The sequence below is a fragment of the Phaethon aethereus genome, assembly GCF_964289735.1.
Source record: "Phaethon aethereus genome assembly, chromosome: 9".
Taxonomy (NCBI): Eukaryota; Metazoa; Chordata; class Aves; order Phaethontiformes; family Phaethontidae; genus Phaethon; species Phaethon aethereus.
The window spans coordinates 17,174,531-17,192,801 of record NC_138585.1 but is presented as its reverse complement, the minus strand read 5'-3'; the positions used below and the strand labels follow the sequence as shown (position 1 = coordinate 17,192,801).

Genomic DNA, 18,271 nt, shown 5'->3' with positions numbered 1-18,271 from the left:
ATAAATCAATATTACATTCCTCATCTTCAAACGGCAAAGGCTGTGAAGGTTAGACTTCAGAGTTTATCAACACTCCACTGCACAGACATTTAAAATGACTATTTTTATTTTTTATGTTTTATATACAGTAAGATCTGAATAATTTTATTTTTCTTTTCGTTTCACATAACTGGGAAAAATAAAACCCGTGTATTTGTAATTTTTTTTTTTTTTTAATTTCTAATGTTTTTCCACCTATCTGCACTATGGGTTTAGAGGCACTCCATCATGTGATGAATTTTTTTTCTTTTTTTTTTTTCCTCTTTTTTTTCCCCCCCCCTCCTTTTCTTTTAAAGTGTTGCAAGTATCCTTTGGACAGCTTCTCCCCCACCCCAGCCGACCTCCTCCTGGGAAATCCTCTGCCTTCAGCAGGCCTTGGGGAGCTCTGGAGGCACCTCGCTCGCCGAGATGCGATACTGCACCTTGGTGTTGGTGATGGCCCCGTGCTTCTGCCGGAGGTGAAGCCGCAGCTGGCTTTTGTGGCGGAAATGCAGGTTGCACTTCTCACACTGCAGGGCGAGAGGCAAAGGCAGAGGGTGTGAAACACGACGGCAGGGACAGGAGGGGACATGTCCTTCCCTTCAGGGCGAGGGTCCTGCAGCAAATGCCCATCCTCTGCCAGCTACCCCAGGATGCTGCGCCCATTATACCGGCGGATGAGGGAAAAGTGGGGACATGGTGGGAGAAGCAGCACCTGGGGGCACCCTATCCCAGGCTTTCAGTGGCACATTTCAGTTTATGGGATGCACAAAGGCCAGGGTCCCTTAGGAGAGGACCCCGGCTCTGATGGACATAGTGCCAAGGTCCTTATCTAGATGCTCAAACCAGCTATTTTGGGAGCTGCTTTTGACCTCTGCCAAGCTGGACGGCTCCAGAAGGATGTTTGGATGGTAACTCCTGCTCTGATTCCCTCTCTAGCAGATGGGGAAAGCCAGAAAAGCCTCAAAGAGCCAGGAGCCCCAGGGCTGCGAGCAAGGCAGGGCAGGCTGCTTGCTCGGCACAGGGGACCCCAGGCCAGGTTGTCTGCTCCTTTCCCCCATCCCCGCACACAGCGGGTGGCTGTAATTTAAGCCACAGCTATTTGGAGAAGTGTGACCTTCTTCCAGATGGGGTGGAAGAAAAGAAGAGCAGCTAAGATGTACACAGACCAGGCTGCACGTCAGTGTTCCCAATGCAGCCGCTTGTGACAAAATGCCACGTCAGCATTGGCTAATGCACGAGAGGGGGGACAGGGCACGAGGAGCAGGGATGTGACCTTGGCATGGGGCCTCATGAGGCTGGCGAAGGGCATTGGGGTGCTGCAATCAGCCCATGCAAGTGTCCCAGTGTCTTCGCAGCCCCCCAGGTTTGACAGCATCCTCCCCCAGTCCCAGCTGAGAGCCCCCCCCCAAGAAAAAAAAAATACAGGGTCACTTACATGGTATGGTTTCTCTCCCGTGTGGATTCGCAGGTGACTTTTGAGGGTCTGCAGGTGCCGGAAGCGTGTGCCACAGATCTCGCAGGGGTACGGCTTCTCCCCGGTGTGAATGAGCACGTGAGCACGGAGGTGGGCCACCTAGAGAGAACAGCTCTGGGTGAGGACAGTCCCAGGGAGGAAGGCATCCCACCACGAGCAAGGGCATCCCACCAGGAGCAGGGTTCTGCCCAGCCGTCTTTTTTTGGTCTATCAGGTTCTAGCTGGAAATCAGGGCCTCACATGTCTGAGGTCTGGTATCTCCAATCGTTGACAGCAAATGGAGGAGAGGAGCTAAACCCAGCAATCAGGCTTCCTACTAAACCAGGCTAGCCCAAATGGACCTTAAGGCCCCTATTTATCCAACAACACCACAGGAAGAGCTTCTCATGGCCCATCAGCCTCCTCCCTGCCATGAGTCTCAGGCAGGAGGTCTGGTCATGTCCCACCTCCCCAGGCCCTTGGAGGTCCCAGAGGCCACATGTACCTGGACAAATCTGGCTCCGCAGGTCTCGCACTTGTAGGGTTTCTCTCCAGAGTGGATGCGCGTGTGGGTTTTCAGGTTGGCTGGCCGGTTGAACTGTGCCCCGCAGATGTTGCAGCGGTACGGCTTTTCTCCTGCAGAGCCCAAAAGAAAGGGTGAGGGATTAAGCACACGCATGCTCAGACCCCATGATCCATGGTGCTCCCCAAAGCTAAGTCCCTTCAGGTGCCAGACCCTGTGGCATGAAGCACTAGTCCTGACTCCTGTTCCTTTTGGAAATGGCTGAGCACAAGCAGTCAGGACAGCTCAGAGTGTCCCAGAACAGGATGAGCTCAGTACCCAGGCACTGCAGGTACCTCTTCTTTTTTGGATTGGGAGCTGCAGCCATCAGGGCAAGAGAGAAAGTCAGGCAGCTCTGCCAGCGAAGGTTAACAGCATCGCTCCTCCTGGCCCCGCGAGAGTGGCTGGCGCCTGCCTCTCCCTACAGCCATCAGCAAGCCATGCAGGGCCACCTGGCTGCCTTCAGGCTCCTCCTGGTCCCCAGCACATCCCGCCTCGGCTGTTCCTCACCTCTTTAGAGGAGCAAAAAGAGCTGATAGAGCGGAAAGCCAAGGCACACCCAGCAAGCCAGCTCCCAAGTCATCATTCGGTTACAATTGCCGCTGCTGGCAATGGAGGGAGCTGCAAAAAGGTTTTAACTAGTCTCTTTAGGATGGTTGAGGATGGGCTTGACAGGGAGTGGGAAACAGCCATCATCTACCCCTTCCTGCTGTTTTTGTTTCCAGGCTTTGACCTCCTGCACCCTTGAACCCTGCCCTGGTGCTTGTGTCCTCTCGTTCACCTGCGCAGCCCTCCTGGAGCTCAGCTGAGACTGCGGGAATTTATGTCTAATTCTGTGCAGCAGCACTGAGGCGTCAGCACAGAATTCCCTTCCCCAGCCAGTGAACTGGCTGTTGACATGTTAAGCATTAATAAAAGCATGGGGAAAAAAAAAAATCCTTAGGTTTGTCAGCAAATGACTAAACCCTTAATATCCCCTTCCTTTCTCAGCTTTCATTGTGCTGATTCAGAGTCCATGCATTCACAGATTTTTCCCATCAGCAGAGTTTCTGCCAGGCTAGATAAGATCTGGATTTCTAGGATGTAGGAAAAAAAAAAAATCCCAGACTTCTCCCTAAATGTTCTTTTGATTACTTTTAATTTTTTTTTTTTTTAAAGACTACCACAAAGTAACCTGGAGGCCATGCATTTTTCAAGATGCCTGTAGAAACGGTGGTGCCCAGTGCTTTCCAGCAAAGCAGCTTGAGCTCCATCCCCGCTGTGAGGGCAGGCAGCATCTCCCCCGTTCCCATGTTTGGTGCTCTGCCCAAGGGCTCCCTGGCAGCGCCAAGAAGAGCACCTTGCCCTTCCCATCAGGGACAGCTTATGGCACCGAGCAGGGGATGCTGCACCTGGGACAAACCCAGCCATAAATGCCTGCATGCCCAGTGACCCACAGCCTCCCCAGTAAGTTGTCCCCGTGGCCAACACTGTACCTGTGTGGACGGTTTTGTGGCTGGCAAGGTTCCCCTTGTAGCGGAAGGAGGCCTGGCAGCGGTCACACTTGTAGGGCTTGTCACTGTGGACTTGCAGAGAGTGTCTCTTGAGAGAGGCCTCCTCGGAGAACCGGCAGTCACACTCGTTGCAGAAGAAGGCTCCGTTCTCTGGGAGGGCAGAGAGGAGAGCAATGAGATGGGCAATGCCTGGGCCAGCTCCTTCATGGGCCATGGGATGGGTTTGGGATGGTAGAGAGGGGCAGCCAGAGCAAGTGTTGGAACAAGAAGCCTAGTGCAGACATTTACGGTCAGCAGCGCTTGCACCATGCCATTACCTCCCGAGCTCCTTGTGCACACAGCAACAACATGGTTTGAGAGAGCAAAGTCATCACAAGCTACCTCTCCAGAGCAACACAAGGTGCTTCCAAGAAGCCAGCATCTCACCTGGACACCTTTCAGAGAGGTCCACAAAGGCACCCAAGTTTTCAGGTATCCTCTGAAGGATGGATGCTCAGCTCTGGAGCAACTCCAGCACTTCTAGAGGTCTTAAACCTTTATATGCACAGTTGTCTTCCTTGAGCATGGAAAGACCATTCCCATCTGAAGTGCAAGGCAGGTCCTCCCAGTAGGAGGATGCCTAACACTTAGATGTATGTAGCTTTGAGCATCACCACAGTGGGGTTCCCTCTGTGGATCTCTGCCCACACCACAGGTGACAATTCTGCATTCCCTCTCCCTGAGCTACAGGCGATGGGTGCACAGATACTTGTCTCTGGGCTTGTGGAGTTTTGCAACAAGACTGCAAGCCTCATTATCTGCATTTCTCCAGATGTGCACATTGGGCTCCCTGATAATGAAGACATGACGGATGCATGAGACACACCATCTTGCCCAATCCCCATTAGGGTCATTATATCTGCCAAGCTTGTTCTCCTGTGGTTCTGGTGGGGTGGGGTGCACCTTGTTTCCTGTCCTTAGCTGCCAAGTTTGCAGCAGGTGACTAACTCTCTGCAGAAGGTATCTGGACAGTGCTGGGGAAGGAGAGGAAGGAAGCAATTTCATGTGCATGTGTCCCTCACATGCATGCACACAGCTGGTCAGCCAGTTAAGAGGGAACTGTAAAGCACCTTGGGATCCACCAGCATCAGGTCTGACTGCCTGTTTGGACACAGGGTGCCAGCTGGATGGGTCCCCAGACTGCATAGCCCCCTTGCCTGCTGGTTGAAAAAGGCAGCCAGGGATGCAAGACTCACCGCAGCTGGAGTCAGAGTATTCAGACTGGGTTTCCCCCATCTCCTCTCCGAAGTTTGAGCCAGGGGTATGAAGGCACATCTCAGCATGTTGTGGGGACTGGCAGCCACAGGAGCTGCACTTTGACGAATGCATGTACAGTGGGGACTGCCCTTCGCTGCTCCGAGGGGACCCATCCCGGGACCTGTGAAAGGACAGCAACACACACAGCTGTGAGAAGGCTCTTGCTGTGCTTGAGCTACCGGGCCCTTGTTTGCATCCTACCAGGCACAAGGGACAACCATGTCTTATGGGGACATTTCTGTGGTGAGATGCACAGCACAACCCTGATCAACAACAGGTCCCTGAGCCTCAATCCTTCAGATGCCCATCACCAAATGACCTCAAAGCTCTCTAGGAACATCCAGATCCAGAGGATAGTGTACTGTTCCCTGGTAGTTTGGCCTTTCCAACGCTTACAGCCAACCAAAAGCTCGAGGCACAGAGTCTGGTGAAAACCAGGTTGGGCAAGTCCAGGCTCCAGAAGCCATCCAGAGCTGCCAAAGTAAGCCAGAGATTCCTGACTCAATGTTCCCGATGCCATTGCCAGGCTGGGCTAGCACCACTAAAGTGGGGATGGCTGGCACCCAGCCAATGTCACTGTCATGTCATTGGCAGTGGTCCACCAAATGCAGAGGCTTCCACCTGCTCATGGCTGGACTCCCCAGCCCAATGCTACAGCTATTTCACATACTTCCAAACCCTCACCGGCAACACAGGGAGTCCTGTCTCTCGTGGTGGTGGGGAAATCTTCTCACCTGTTAACGATATTGTTGAGTCTGCTCGCTTGTGGGATAGTAGAGTCTTCTCCATTAACACTCATCTTGGTGGGAGATTGCACACTGAGATGCTCCGGCTCCATGGACTGCTGGCAAGTGGACATGGGCATGTAGGTGCGAGGAGAGAGGGATCCCATCTCATTCTGGTCAGTGCTGTCTTGCTTGGTGGTCTGATTGAGAGAGTTGAGGACAATGAACTTGTACTTCTTCCAGTTGCAGGCTTTGGGGTCTGTGGGGCTCTTGGTGAAGAGGGAGCTGGAGTTCTGACTGATACGGGCATTTTTGCTGCTGCTGGACTCGGTTGGCGAGTTGGGCTGACAGTCTGACTTCTGGGGACTCTGAGGGCTGATGAGTCCCTTGCGGTCCAGGGGGGTGTTGGTGGGCTCAAAATGCTGGCTGATCTCATCCTCTGAGGAGGTCCGTTCCTCCTCTTTGGCCACTTTATCGCAAGAGAAATAAGGATTGTTCCGGATCGAAGGGACGACAGGTTTGGGGCCAGAGGCTACGCTGTAGTGCATATCGCTCCTGGCTTCTTCAGCAGCACCTTCTTTTGGAGCATAGATGGTAGCGTGGCACATGTTGGCCGAGATGTCGGTAATGGTTCTCATGTACTCGGTGGGGATTGTCCTGGAGCTGTCGCATGGCAGGATCCTCTCCTTGGGGAAGGCACCCGCCCTCGAGAGTTCGGACAAAGGCATCCTCATCTCCCGCAACTCATCATCCACAAGGAAGCTGTTTAGAGGGAGAGGGCTGTATCCATGGTAGGAAATGGGAGATCCAGACAAACCATTGATCAAGCCAGGTGCAAAGGCCCTCCCATTGCAGAGGGACCCATTTTGGAGAGGCATGCCGTTCTCCGAGACATCTCTGCTCCGATAAGCCATCACTTCTGGGTGGCTCAGCATCCGTCCAGCCAAAAACTCCTCCCTTGGAGTCTTCACAGCAGACACCATCTCTGCTTCACTAGAACCAGGCAAAAAGGAGGGAGACGCAGTCATTTTCGGCCCATGAGGATAAGATTGCAGATACTTTGTCAGTTCTCCCCCCTTCCACCCAAACACACCCTCCCAGGCTCTCCAGAGTTCACTCACGGCGCTCACCTAGACTTGACAAACCTTCGGCAGGTATCAACCACATGCTCCATCTGCAGGTACAGTGCTGTGGCCATCACGGCCATGATATTGTTCTCCCTCAAGTTCAGGCGGGACGTATACATGAAATCCAAGAGGATGCAAAACCCCTCAGGGTTAATTTCGGGGTCCAAGTTGATGACATTCAAGTTGCACTTGAGCTGGTCAGTGAAGATGCTGTAGAAGAGGCCACTGCAGAAAGGAGACCGGAGAGAAGATGAACGTTATGACAATTCAGAGGAAGAAAGGAGAATTTGTCTGAAATCCCTTAGCACAAAGGGGTTTGTGAATGGGAAGGGAGGAGGAGGCAATTACAGAATTCCCTGAGCTTCCCCCTTATTATCAAGCTTGGTTTCTCAGCTTAGTAAGCGTCTTCTGCACTGCACTTTTCCCAACTGGAACAGCCTGCTTTTAGATCTCACCTGCTCAACAACTCCCCACTGCCTCCATTTAGAAATTCCCCCTTTTTGTTGTTGTTGTTGTTCTTACCACCACCCCCTTCCCACTGTGACTCATTTCTTTCAGAAGCCTCTTGGGCATCCACACTCACTCTTTAACCAGGGCGGGGGGAAGAAATGTTGGCAAAACATTTTTCAGATGTCTTAATAGTCAAACCTTGGCTTTTTCAAATCTTTATACCTTGTCAGCAGGAGACCTTGGAAGGCATCTGCTGTAATTCAACTGGGCAATGGTGGGATGTTAATTAGCATTCACTAGGAAGCAATTCCAGCAATCCTAGGAGCTGGAAAGGGATTTCAGACCCCATCAGGCTTGAAAAAAAAAATTCGACAAAGGTGGGTGCAGCCAGCAGCCTGGGAGTCGGGGAGGAACAGCTCTAAAAATAGCAGCTGCAGGGGACACTGTGGTCACAGAGGACTCGCTCACCCCGCGAGCATCCAGCGTCCCCTCCCCTCTCCTGTCCCTGTAGCATGCTTGCGCTTTGCCTTCAGGGACGTGCCCCATGTCTGGGTGCTCCTGTCCGCCTCCACGGGCTGCGCGTGGGCAGACGTGGCCACCGCGCAGGAGGAGAAAGGGCTCAGCTCTAATCCTGTTGCAGGTGCAAGTTTCTTGGCAGCCCCTTTCAATTCCCTTTCTCTGCCTCTGTCTCCCCGTCCGTAAACCCCGCGAGCCTCCCCAGGGCTGCAGCCGTGCTGCTGGCGGCCGAAGCGGGAGGGAGCAGGGAAGGGAGGCAGGGAGGGGACCCTGCGCTCACCTGCAGGCCATCAGGACTGTTTTGTGGGCTCTGAACTGCTCCCGGTTCACGATGATGACGACGTCGGTCAGGATATCCCGGCTTCTAAGGCGGTTGAGATTGAGGAGGACATCGCTCGCGTGGCGGGTGAACTGGATGCAGCTGTCTGCCGGCGAGGCCATCTTGAGACTGCTCAAAACAGAAGCGGCAGGAGGGTAGGAATGGAGAAGCGGCCAGGCAAGCACCCTAAACCCAGCGAGGAGACAGCTGCTGCTGTGGGATGTGCTCAGATGGCCAACTGCTGCTGGTCGGGACAGCGCCAGCTCCTCGGTCCTGAGACAAACAGCCCTGCACCACACCAAGCACCCGCCAGGCTGCCCGGCGAGGTCTCTTGGCCAGCAGCGAGACCTGGCACGTCTCAGTCCCACCCAGTAAGCTGACTGGCAAAGGCGACTAGACCCTCCTGAGGATTAGCTAACCGGCTCCTCTTTCTCCCTGCCTCACCCATGGCGGCTCCACCCCAGCCCACTCCTCCCACCACTGCTCGGGTTCATCTCCATGAAGATCCAGGCTTTCAGATCTTCCTCAAGAGCCATCCCCCGCATCCACCTCCTGGCTGGCTGCAAATCCAGCCATGGGAATCAAAACAAGCCTTGAAGGTCCCAACTGAAGCTGAAGGATTTCAACACCTGGAAAACCCAGTCCACAGTAGAGCACCAACCCTCACCCACCAAACTACTGCTCTGCTCCCAAGTGGTGGCCACTCTGGAGAAGGCCTGTCCACAGTTTCCCAATGAATCAGTGGTGGCAGTAAGGAGCTGAACTCATCTAACCTGCTGGGTCGCTACCCACACCACAACCCAGTCTCTCCCAGTGATCAAGGCTTGGGTTAGTCGAGGAACATGAAGCCTTCCCCCAACACAACACCCATTGACCTATCTCAGAGATGTCCTCCCAACCAGCACCCAGGAGAGCCCACATCTCCTTATGCCTGAAGTCTGTGCTGGAACGTGCGTCTTCAGCATCAAATTCCTCCACGATCAACCCCCTCACACAACCCCGACTCCACCTCCTTCCCCAGCGGCATATGAACGTACAGTATTTTCTACAGAGCAGCTGCTCTCCTGAAAACAAATTCCAGCTGGGTCTAATGAAACATTTCATTCAACGTGGTAAAGGGAAAGGGGGGGTTAGGAGGGGAAGCACAAAATTTAAATTTACATACCCAATGCCTCAATTCACAGTCCAAAAGTTTCTTTCAAACCTACAAATAAAGCACAAGAAAACAAACACCACATTAGCTGGTAATTATGAATTGGCCGTGGCAGGACACAAGCCTGCTGTTTCGCTCACGTATCAGTTGGATAAAAGCTAGAGATAACAAACCTTCTACTCTCCAGTAAGGTTAACATTTGTTTCTTCCGGTACAGTACGTTCTTATCACAACCACAGGCTTTGAGAATCCAATCATAGCTTCTTCCACACCCTCTAGCCCAAACCATGGGCGTATGCCAAAGAGATTTTCATTTCCATGACTCAGGAACTTAAAGGCGAGTGGGGAAGGGAAGTCAAGCGAGAATTTTCTCACCACTTCTTTCGGAGATAACACCTCCCCTGCCAAGACTGAATTCCCGGCCGGTGCCACATCCAAGACCAATGCCATATTCCCAGCACCTTGTTAACAGGTATGACTTACACACCAACATCTGCTGCCACTCTCCTCAGAAACCTGGAAGGAGCCTGAATCCAGTCCTCCAGAACAACTACTGCACTTCTCAGAATACCCACGTGCTCCAGCCACCGGTGAGAACGCCCTGGGACAGGACTGCCAAACAGACTTGGGAGGATATGGGCGTCAAGTACCGAAGTGACTTGGCCGGGATCACAGAGGAAGCCAGTGGCGGAGACGGATGAGGACCCAGAACAAATGCCTTCCTCTGGCTGCTGGAAAAGCCTTCCCCCAAACCACAAGCTTTGTCTCCAGCTGCTGGCTTCAGGAGCAACGCAGCTGGGGCAGCCCGGCAAGGAAACCCAGGAGTTAACCGCCTTCCAGAACTCACACTATTACTCCCAAAATTACTTAAGTCCAACAAAGACAATTGACCTGGCACCAACACAGGAAGAAAGTCCTCAGGCAGCCGCCCCAGCAGGGAGAGGCACCATAAATAAGTGAACCAGCAAAGCCCAAGACCTTCATCACACTATTTTGAGGACTGACCCCCAAAAACTGAAGAGAGACAGTAAGACTGACAGCACTTGCAGACAGCCCATCCAGCTCTGCGAGGAGAAGCATCTCCTTCCCTCTCCCTTGCGGGAGATACGCAGATCTGGAGCCCAAGCTCCCCCCACGTCCCCCGACACCGGGGTGGGAGGAGGAGGTGAGATTTAAGGCAGGGTAGCACACGCAAAACCCAGAGGGGTGTCTCACAGCCCCATTCCGGCCGTCAGATGCAAATCTTCAGAGCTGCTCTGAGCCTGGCTAGCTTAAAACTTTACGCGTACACAAAAAGTGACTCATTTCCCAAATACTGCAGAGTCTGACCTTTCTGTACACGCTCGCTACCAGCCGCTCGCTACCATCAAATCGCAAGCCAAGGGACTCGCGGCACTCTGCGAGGAGCCCAGCGTGCATCTACATGTCCGCGTGGACGGACGTGTGCATTTGGGGCAGCCGGCTGGCATCCCGACCTCGGCTGCGCTGGCAGGCGCACTCCGCCGGGCTCCCGGGGACTCACCCCGGTGTCACCACCCGTAAACCAACAAAGTTACGAACTGCGAGATGAACTCTGCGCCCGTGAGCATCACGTGAGAAGCTGCCGCCGCCGCATTCCCTTACCCCCAGCGAGGCCGCAGCGCTGCCAGGCAGACACCCAGCTCTTCTCCCAGAGCTCGACCCCAACACAGCCTCCTCCCCACCCTCCCAAATTATCCCTCCCCAGCGCTGCGCTGCTGCAACGCCCACAGCCCTGGGAGCTGGGCAGGTGCATCCCAAGCAGCTCCCGGCTGCAGGATGTGGGCACGCAAAAGGGAAAGGGACCTTCCTTCCCCTCGCTATGCCGAGCTGGGTTAACCCTGCTCCTCCCGGCCTCCGCACAGCACCAGCTCTGCAGCCCAGTACGGAAGGATGCTCTGACCAGAGACGAGCAGAGAAGGGGACAGGAACAGAGACCAGTGATGGGGAGCAGAGAAGACCACCAAAGCCAAGCACTCCTCCACACTCCCTGCATGCCCCCCCCAAAGCCCACAAGGCTCCCCCAGGCTCAGCCAGGGCCAGAACATCACCTCAAGCCTCCCACTCCCATCTTCCTGCCCAGTACCTTGCAGGCGTGGGCTCTCCGGCAGCACTCGGGGCTGCACACCGGGGCTCGCTGTGCCCAGGGAGGAAGGTCTGGGCCAGGCACAGGGCCCATTTCGGGGGTGGCCGTGTGGGACTGTCACTGCTGCTGCCTTCCAGGAAGGCAGCGGGTCTGCCCCAGTGGTTCAGGGAATGGCCCTTCCCTGCCAGCACCTCCCCGAGAAAACCCTTTCCTGGAAGGGAGCCCAGGGCTGGCTCTGCCCTCCCGGCAGCCAGCTTGGTGAGTGTGGGGAAGGTGCACCTGCATGTGGGGGAACCCCTCACAAAGGGGAGACCCTCACAGGTCCCCCACCCCAGGGCAGAGGGGAGAACCAGGGAATTCCACCCCCTCCATCCATCCACTCTCCCATTTCTAAGGACTCCCTTTTGATCCATCCTCCTCCCACGCTGTGCACAGGAGGGACCCCTTGTTCCCCTACCCCCTTTGCATGGGGGATACCCCATGGCCTTTGCCCCTCTCCCACCCCCAAATGCATAGTCTGGGGGAGGGCACCAACCACTCCCCCTCCCTGGGCCCCGGTCTCCTACCCCTCCAGATCCTGCAGCGCCGGCTCTCTCACATCACCTTAGAGGGGTGGCTGGGTGAAGCCTCCCTTCCCCACAGCCTCATCCCACACGCTGCTCCGAAACCACCCGCCCAGGGGAAGCTCCAACCTGGCTCCCCCCCTTCCTCCTCAGTCCCGGCACCCTGCAGGGTCCCAGCCCCATGGGAACAGCCCCCGCCTGCCAGGGCACACCGCCAGCTGCCCCCCTACCCTGCCAAGGGATGCCTGGTTTCTCCTGGGCAGGGACCAGAGGGACAACAACAACAACAACAAAAAAAAAAAAAAGTGTGGTGTGGGGCCCCCCCCGGGCACAGTCATGGGTGCTACAAGCCACGGTGAAGAGGACGCTCTTGGCTGGGGGTGTGCAAGCGCCCAGCTCCGCTCTCCCGCTGTCATGCGGTCAGGAGGCACTAAGCGTCCTTCAGCTGTCACAGCAGAGCTTTATTAATTTAGCAGCTTCTGGTTGGCATCTAGGCCAAAACACGGCTGGGTTAGTAAGAACAACAACCCAAGAAGAGACCGAGAGAAGTCCCGGTGCACAGCGTCAGCACAGAGCAGAAGCAGCATCCCTAGTGCAAGCCCTGTCGTTTTTTCCATCGTACCCTTCCGTGAGCGGACGGCACTCGCTCTATCGAGCGGTCTCTGCTAACTTTCAATCTGATCCAATTTCCTGCCAGCAAACAAATGCTTCTAGGAAATGCAATACATTATCTGGACGGGTTTATTATCAGCCTTTGGAACCAGGAAAACTGCATATTTTCTTGAGCGCTGCAGGGAACTTTATAGTTTGTACTTCAAAAGAGGGTTTAAAAGGATTGCCCTTGAAAGCTGGCCCGGCTCAAGTCTCCACATTGTTTTGGTCTTTGCAGAAGAAAACACAGGGTGGGGGGGGAAGCACACTAAAACTGCCTCAAATGTTTTCCACTAAAGAGGACTCCCCTGCCCTCTCCGGAGCCAAGCTCTGACTGCGAGGCAGAGGCAGCGCCTGCCCTTGGGAAGCGAGGAGTCAAGCCTTCTTCAGCACTTCCAACGACCCCAAGCAATCTGGCACATTAATTTTTCAAGGGAAGGCAGAAACCGCATCCCGGCTGAAGTCGAGGGAGCTACTCCAGAGAAGGAGGGATGGACACCGTGCCCTGCATCAAGGTACTGACCTGACGGCAGGGTGCAGCTGGAGCCCCATCATCCCCACCCCGTTCCCAGGCAGTAAATCACCAGCTGGCCCTGACCCTCCGCTCCCTGTCTCTGTCCTCCCGGGGCTGAGGGTGGCACAGCTCGTCTTGGCAGCGAGGAATTGCTCTGGCATCCCGCCTGGATAAGACGAGACATATGTGGCTTGGGGTCCCATGGTCAGGGGAGAGGCACCCCCTCACCACCATGTTTATTTAACCAAACAGATTTAAGGAGACCCTTTCAGAGGGTGCCCAGTCCTACAGGACACGTTCTTCAGGACCCACTGTCCTGCACTGTGCTTGTCCCAGGCTCTCCCCTCCGTAAGCAGGACCCCCACATTCCTCACGGGTACCCGGCATACAGCCCAAAGGCAGCACACAGAAAGAGGGTGAGGAAAACAATACAGCCCCAAAATTTCTCCCTTCTCCCAACGCCCTTAGCTGTCCCTGTGTTTTAGATGTGAAGCTCCGCTGAGATTGCTGAGGTTTTAAAGCAGTCCTGAAGACTGCACACTTGCTCGATTTAGGGGTGTGTGTCTTTTTGGCTGCCAGCATCCTGCAGCAATAGGAACACACAAGATCTAGTGTGGATTTAAAAAAAAAAAAAATGCAGGGAGGACTACATTTGCAGTCTAAATTTGCAGTCTGAAGGAGTTTACTGGTCAGATGCTAACTTTTGGATACTCATCTAACCAAACTGCAAACTGTGAACTCCTGAGGTTTGCCAATGCCTGCTGTAAACATGGAAACCAAGTGTCACTTCTTGCCAAACAGAAGAATGGTTTAAAAATAGACCTAGAAAGAATACAGGCCCTTGGAATACAGGGCTCCCGTTTATAGACTCCCATGCTACTATAAAATGGAGCAAGAGGAGCAAGAGGTTATGAGCACACAGGCAATTTTTCACCAAATTTAGATTTTACAAACTTCTCAGAAACCTGAAAACAACATTTCAGGCTCCAACTGAACCTGTAAAAGCTCTTTGTGTGGAGTTTGCAGCCCAAACATCACAGCACAGGGACTAAAACAGGCGTGAAATGGTTCTTCAACCTCAACACCATAAATACGTGAAGGTACATTAACTGCACACTGAGAAATGCACCTACTGGTTAGAGCTTCATTTTACTCGCCTACGGACTTTGTAACAAGATTTTCTTTTTAATGGAGTATTCACATAAAAGGAGAGGACACCCAACCCTGCTCCTACAACACCGGACTCACGAAGTTTTACCACCTGTATTTGTAATGCGTTTTTGAGGACAACAGTACTGTTTACTAAAAAACAAAAAAACCAACCAAACCCACACCACAAAAAACCCCAAACACCATTCCTACAAAATAATATTAGGGTGCTGCCATTGAGGGCTGAAAGCTACCCCCCCTCCAAAAAAAGAAAAAAAAAAGCATAGCTTTACAATACATCCTAAATTAGGCAGAAATTCAAGGGTAGATTAACACCACAACTCGGAAAGATTTTCACATGTGATTTCATGACCAGACCCGGAGAGAACGCCGTATGGAAATGTCAGTGACTTTAATAAGCACTCGGTTGTTTCCAATTAGGCTCCTTAAGTAAGTTCAGTGGCATCCAGAGTTTCCTCTGCCACCTTCCTCCTAGCTGGCAAGCATTTTTCTTTTTTTTCTTTTCTTTTTTTTAACGAGCAGTTAATAAACATGTCCCCACTCTCCCGAGGCTGCCGGCTCCGCCAGCCCCTGCCCTGGCCAGGGAGAGGGAGAAGACATGACACTAGATGGCACCAGTTCGCTTTGCTGCAGGAGCAAATTTTTCCCCTTGGAAAATAAAAACACCCCAACCAAACCTGGAAAACATATAATTTTGTCGATGTAATTCTGTTCCTCTTAAAACGCGTCTGAGCAACATTATTTTTATGAGCTTTTCCAGCCTTGTTTTGAAAAACTTAATGTTTCTGCTAGGTTTATTTTTGTCTCATCAGACAGCAGGCTGAAGTCCTCCCAGCACTGCAAACAGGGATGTCTAAAAACTATCATACAGACTTTTGACTGATTTTTTTTTTTTTTTCTTTTTTTGGGGTGGGATTTGCAAGAATCACTTCTCATTCCGACTTCTTCCTTCGCAGTAATAACTAACCAGTTAACCTCCACTTCCTCTCCCAATATTGACTCAGACAGTCAGAACTGAGGAGGATTGGAAATTGGAATTGAAATGCATCCCAAGAGATCTTTGATCTGTTTTGCCAGTCAAAATTGAACGCTCAGAGATGAAGTCTTTTCTTACTGGAACAATGTAATAATCCATTCTTATGGAAAATTGCTAGACACCCTTTGAATATTTTAATGGCTTGATGATTTGTTTCGTGGGGCAAAAATTGCCATCTATAATGGAAGTTTTTAAACCTGTGAATCTATTGTTAGACGAAAATAACAGAACCTCAGGTTCTACCTCTCCATGTATATATAAAGTAAGGTTTCCCCTATAATATTTTTTAAGCAGTTTTTGAACTGTGCCCCCCGCCCCCCCCCCAAGGACTGCAGGAAGAAGCCTGTATGTGCTCTTAAAGCACTTACCCTTTCAACCTATGAAACGATACAGCAAATAATAATAATTTTTAAAGTATTTAAAACCTCGGGAGAGGAATCAATAAGCATCCACAGATCAACTGAAGGCCTGATCCCACACTCGACCCTGCTGACACTTCCACCAGCACAGGTACAGATTTGGCCCCCGACAGAGAGGTCGGACCAACGCAGCGCTTCTCGCTGAGCCTCAGCCGTCTGGCCCAGCCTCCCTTTGCACCAATCCTGCGCCTACTGAAGTCAGTGGAAAAAACTAACCCAGGTCGGGTTTGTTTTTGTTGTTTTTGACTCATGATTTTAAGGCCAGATTTGCCTCTTCCCTGGAAATGCAACAGGGGGGTCAAAGGCAGCTTTTTAGGCACATCTGAGAGGCCGACGCAGATTTTTCTAAACAAACGCTTTGCTTTCTGTTTCCCTCCTTCCCAAGAGGCGATTTCATAACATTTCACACTGTGACTTTGCAAACTAAAGGCGGGGGGGTGGGGAGGGGAGCAGGACGGCAAGGCGGAGGGCCGGGGGGGGGGGGGGGGGGGTCGGCCGGGAGAGGTCGCTGCCGCCCGACCACGAAAGTTTTCATAACAAAGTTGGGCTTTTTCAGTTTTGTTTTGCCTTTTTTTTTGTTAAGGGGAGGGTTAGAAAAATATATAGCTACACACACACAGAGAAACACGCACCTAACCAAAAGAAAAAAGCCTTCTCCCTTCCCCCACCCGCTTTTTGTGTGTGTTTTTTTGAAGGGGCGGAGGGAGGGTGGGGGGCGCAGCGGCGCGGGCCGAGCGCGGTGCGCAGGGGTTGCGCGGCTCTCCGCGGCCGGCCGCGCCGCTCGCTCCAGGAATAGCCCGTGGCCGGGGGCCAGCCCGGCGGCTGCCGGCGGCAGATTTACGAGCTCCTGTCGCCGCGCCAAGTCCGCCGCGGTAGTAAACACAGGGGAAGGGCTGCGATGGGGGCACCGGGGGGTCCCCCCGCGCCCCACCCGGGACCCCATTCCCTGCGCACGGCTGCACCTCGCCGGCCGCCCCGCTCCCGGCGGAGGAGCCGCTCTCCGCCCCGCGGGGTTGTTATCATTATTAGCAGTAGTATTTTCATCCCTGCGCGTAATATTCAGAGTCGCTCCATACACTTTTTCCCCCCTTCCCGGGCTTCGCATCCCGTTTTATGTTCCAGCCGGCATAACTCCGTCGCGGCCGCCCCGGCACACGCCGATGAGGCGAGCGCGGTCCCGTCTGTGCCCCCCCACTCCTCCCCGGGCCGGAGCCGCCGCTCCGGAGGTGCTCGGGAGCCGGCAGCCGCCGGCGGACGAGCCTCCCCGCGGGCTCCCCCCTTCCCCGGGCAGGGAAATGCCGCAAGTCTTCTCCATCACCGCCCGCTCCTCGCCCGGGGCTTGACAGATGACGGCGCAGCCCCGCCACAGGTTGCAAAACGCCCCAGCCGTTTCGCAGTTACGTCGGGGACGGAACGACTATAACGATGATATATTAATATAATAATGAAAACAGAGGGGGGGGAGGGAGGACGATGCGGAGAGGCCGGAGCGGCGGTGCCCGGTGCCGCCGAACCCCCGTGCTGCCGCCAGCCCCGCTCGGCGGCGGCGGCACGACAACAGCACCAAAAAAACCATAATAATAAAAAAAAAAAAGACAAAAAAAAAAAAACGGGGGGGGGGAGAGAAAAAAAAATAAATTAACACACCCCGATCGAGGGCTCCAGCCATTGGGAACCGACCCCGAGTCACGCAAAACGCCGCAGGCTCGGCAGCCGCGCTCGCCGCCGTCCTGCGCCCACGGGGCGGCTGCAGGTGCAGAGAGGAGCCGCCGCCGTCCTCCCCGTCCCCGCCCGGCCGTCGGGCGTGCGGGCCAGGCAGTAATCCCGGATAACCGATAATCCGCGGGAGAGGACGGCGAGGGGAAACACCCCCCACCCGCAATACGCGCTCCCGGCGTTAAGACATGCAGGCACCCCGATTTTTCTCGCCTGACAGCGGGCAAGGGAAGAGGGGAGGGTGTGTGTGGGAATTAAATCAATAAATAAAGCAGAAAAAAAAAATAAAATTTAGGAGATAAAAAAAAAAAATTAAAGGGCTGTCGGGGCACCTGCCGCGGGTAAGGGGGGGAAACAGGAGAAAAGAAGAAAAAAAAAAAAAAGGGTAGAAATATATAGAGGCGGCTCCGCGCCAGGCGTCGGAGCGGGGCAGGGAGGGAAAGAGGAGGGAAAAAAAAAAAAAAAAGGGAGAGAAAAAAAAAAAAAGAGCGAGAGCGAGAGAGAATTAAAGGGTAAAATCGGCCGCGGCAATAGAAGCAGCAATCACCTGGTCTCCGGGCTTTCCTAGAAACTCCTTGCATCACCACTTCTAAGAACCCCAGTTCTAAGAATCAACAGAGCCCAATTCTCGGAATTTGAGCTGCAGACTCTACCATTGCGCTAAGCATGGGGAGGGCCGCGGACCTCCCCCCCGCCGCTCCGTAGCCGCCGCCGCCGTCCTCCCGGGACGCGGCCACCCCTCCCGCGTCCCCCCCGTAGAGGGGGGGGGCCGCGTCCCGGGAGGGCGGCGGCGGCGCCGGGGGTCCCACCGAATCGCCCTCCTTTCTTCAAACACCCCCCCCTCTCTCCCCGTTCACAGTGGTCGCGCCCGGGGCGGCGGGTCACGTGGCGGCGGGTGCTGTGTGTGACGTCGGGGCGCGGCGGGGTGGAGGCGCGCGGCCGCGGAGCAGCGCGCGCGGCGCGGAGCGGCGGCGGCGGCGGCA

General features: G+C 54.0%; 1 protein-coding gene across 2 annotated transcripts; it reads right to left on the bottom strand.

Annotated features, from left to right (window-relative positions):
* On the bottom strand, positions 1 to 8,084 carry BCL6 (BCL6 transcription repressor; the record flags this gene model as incomplete). 2 transcript variants are annotated; one of them, XM_082003920.1, is made up of 8 exons in its annotated part: positions 1 to 548; positions 1,457 to 1,594; positions 1,980 to 2,110; positions 3,512 to 3,679; positions 4,765 to 4,946; positions 5,560 to 6,543; positions 6,681 to 6,902; positions 7,924 to 8,084. In XM_082003920.1, the coding sequence occupies 8 exons, from the start codon at positions 8,082 to 8,084 to the stop codon at positions 405 to 407; spliced, it is 2,130 nt and encodes a 709-aa protein (XP_081860046.1). In that variant the 3' UTR covers positions 1 to 404. The 2 variants fall into 2 exon arrangements, with proteins under 2 accessions (XP_081860046.1, XP_081860047.1); XM_082003921.1 differs by lacking the exon at positions 3,512 to 3,679.
* Positions 8,085 to 18,271: the final 10,187 nt, after the last annotated feature.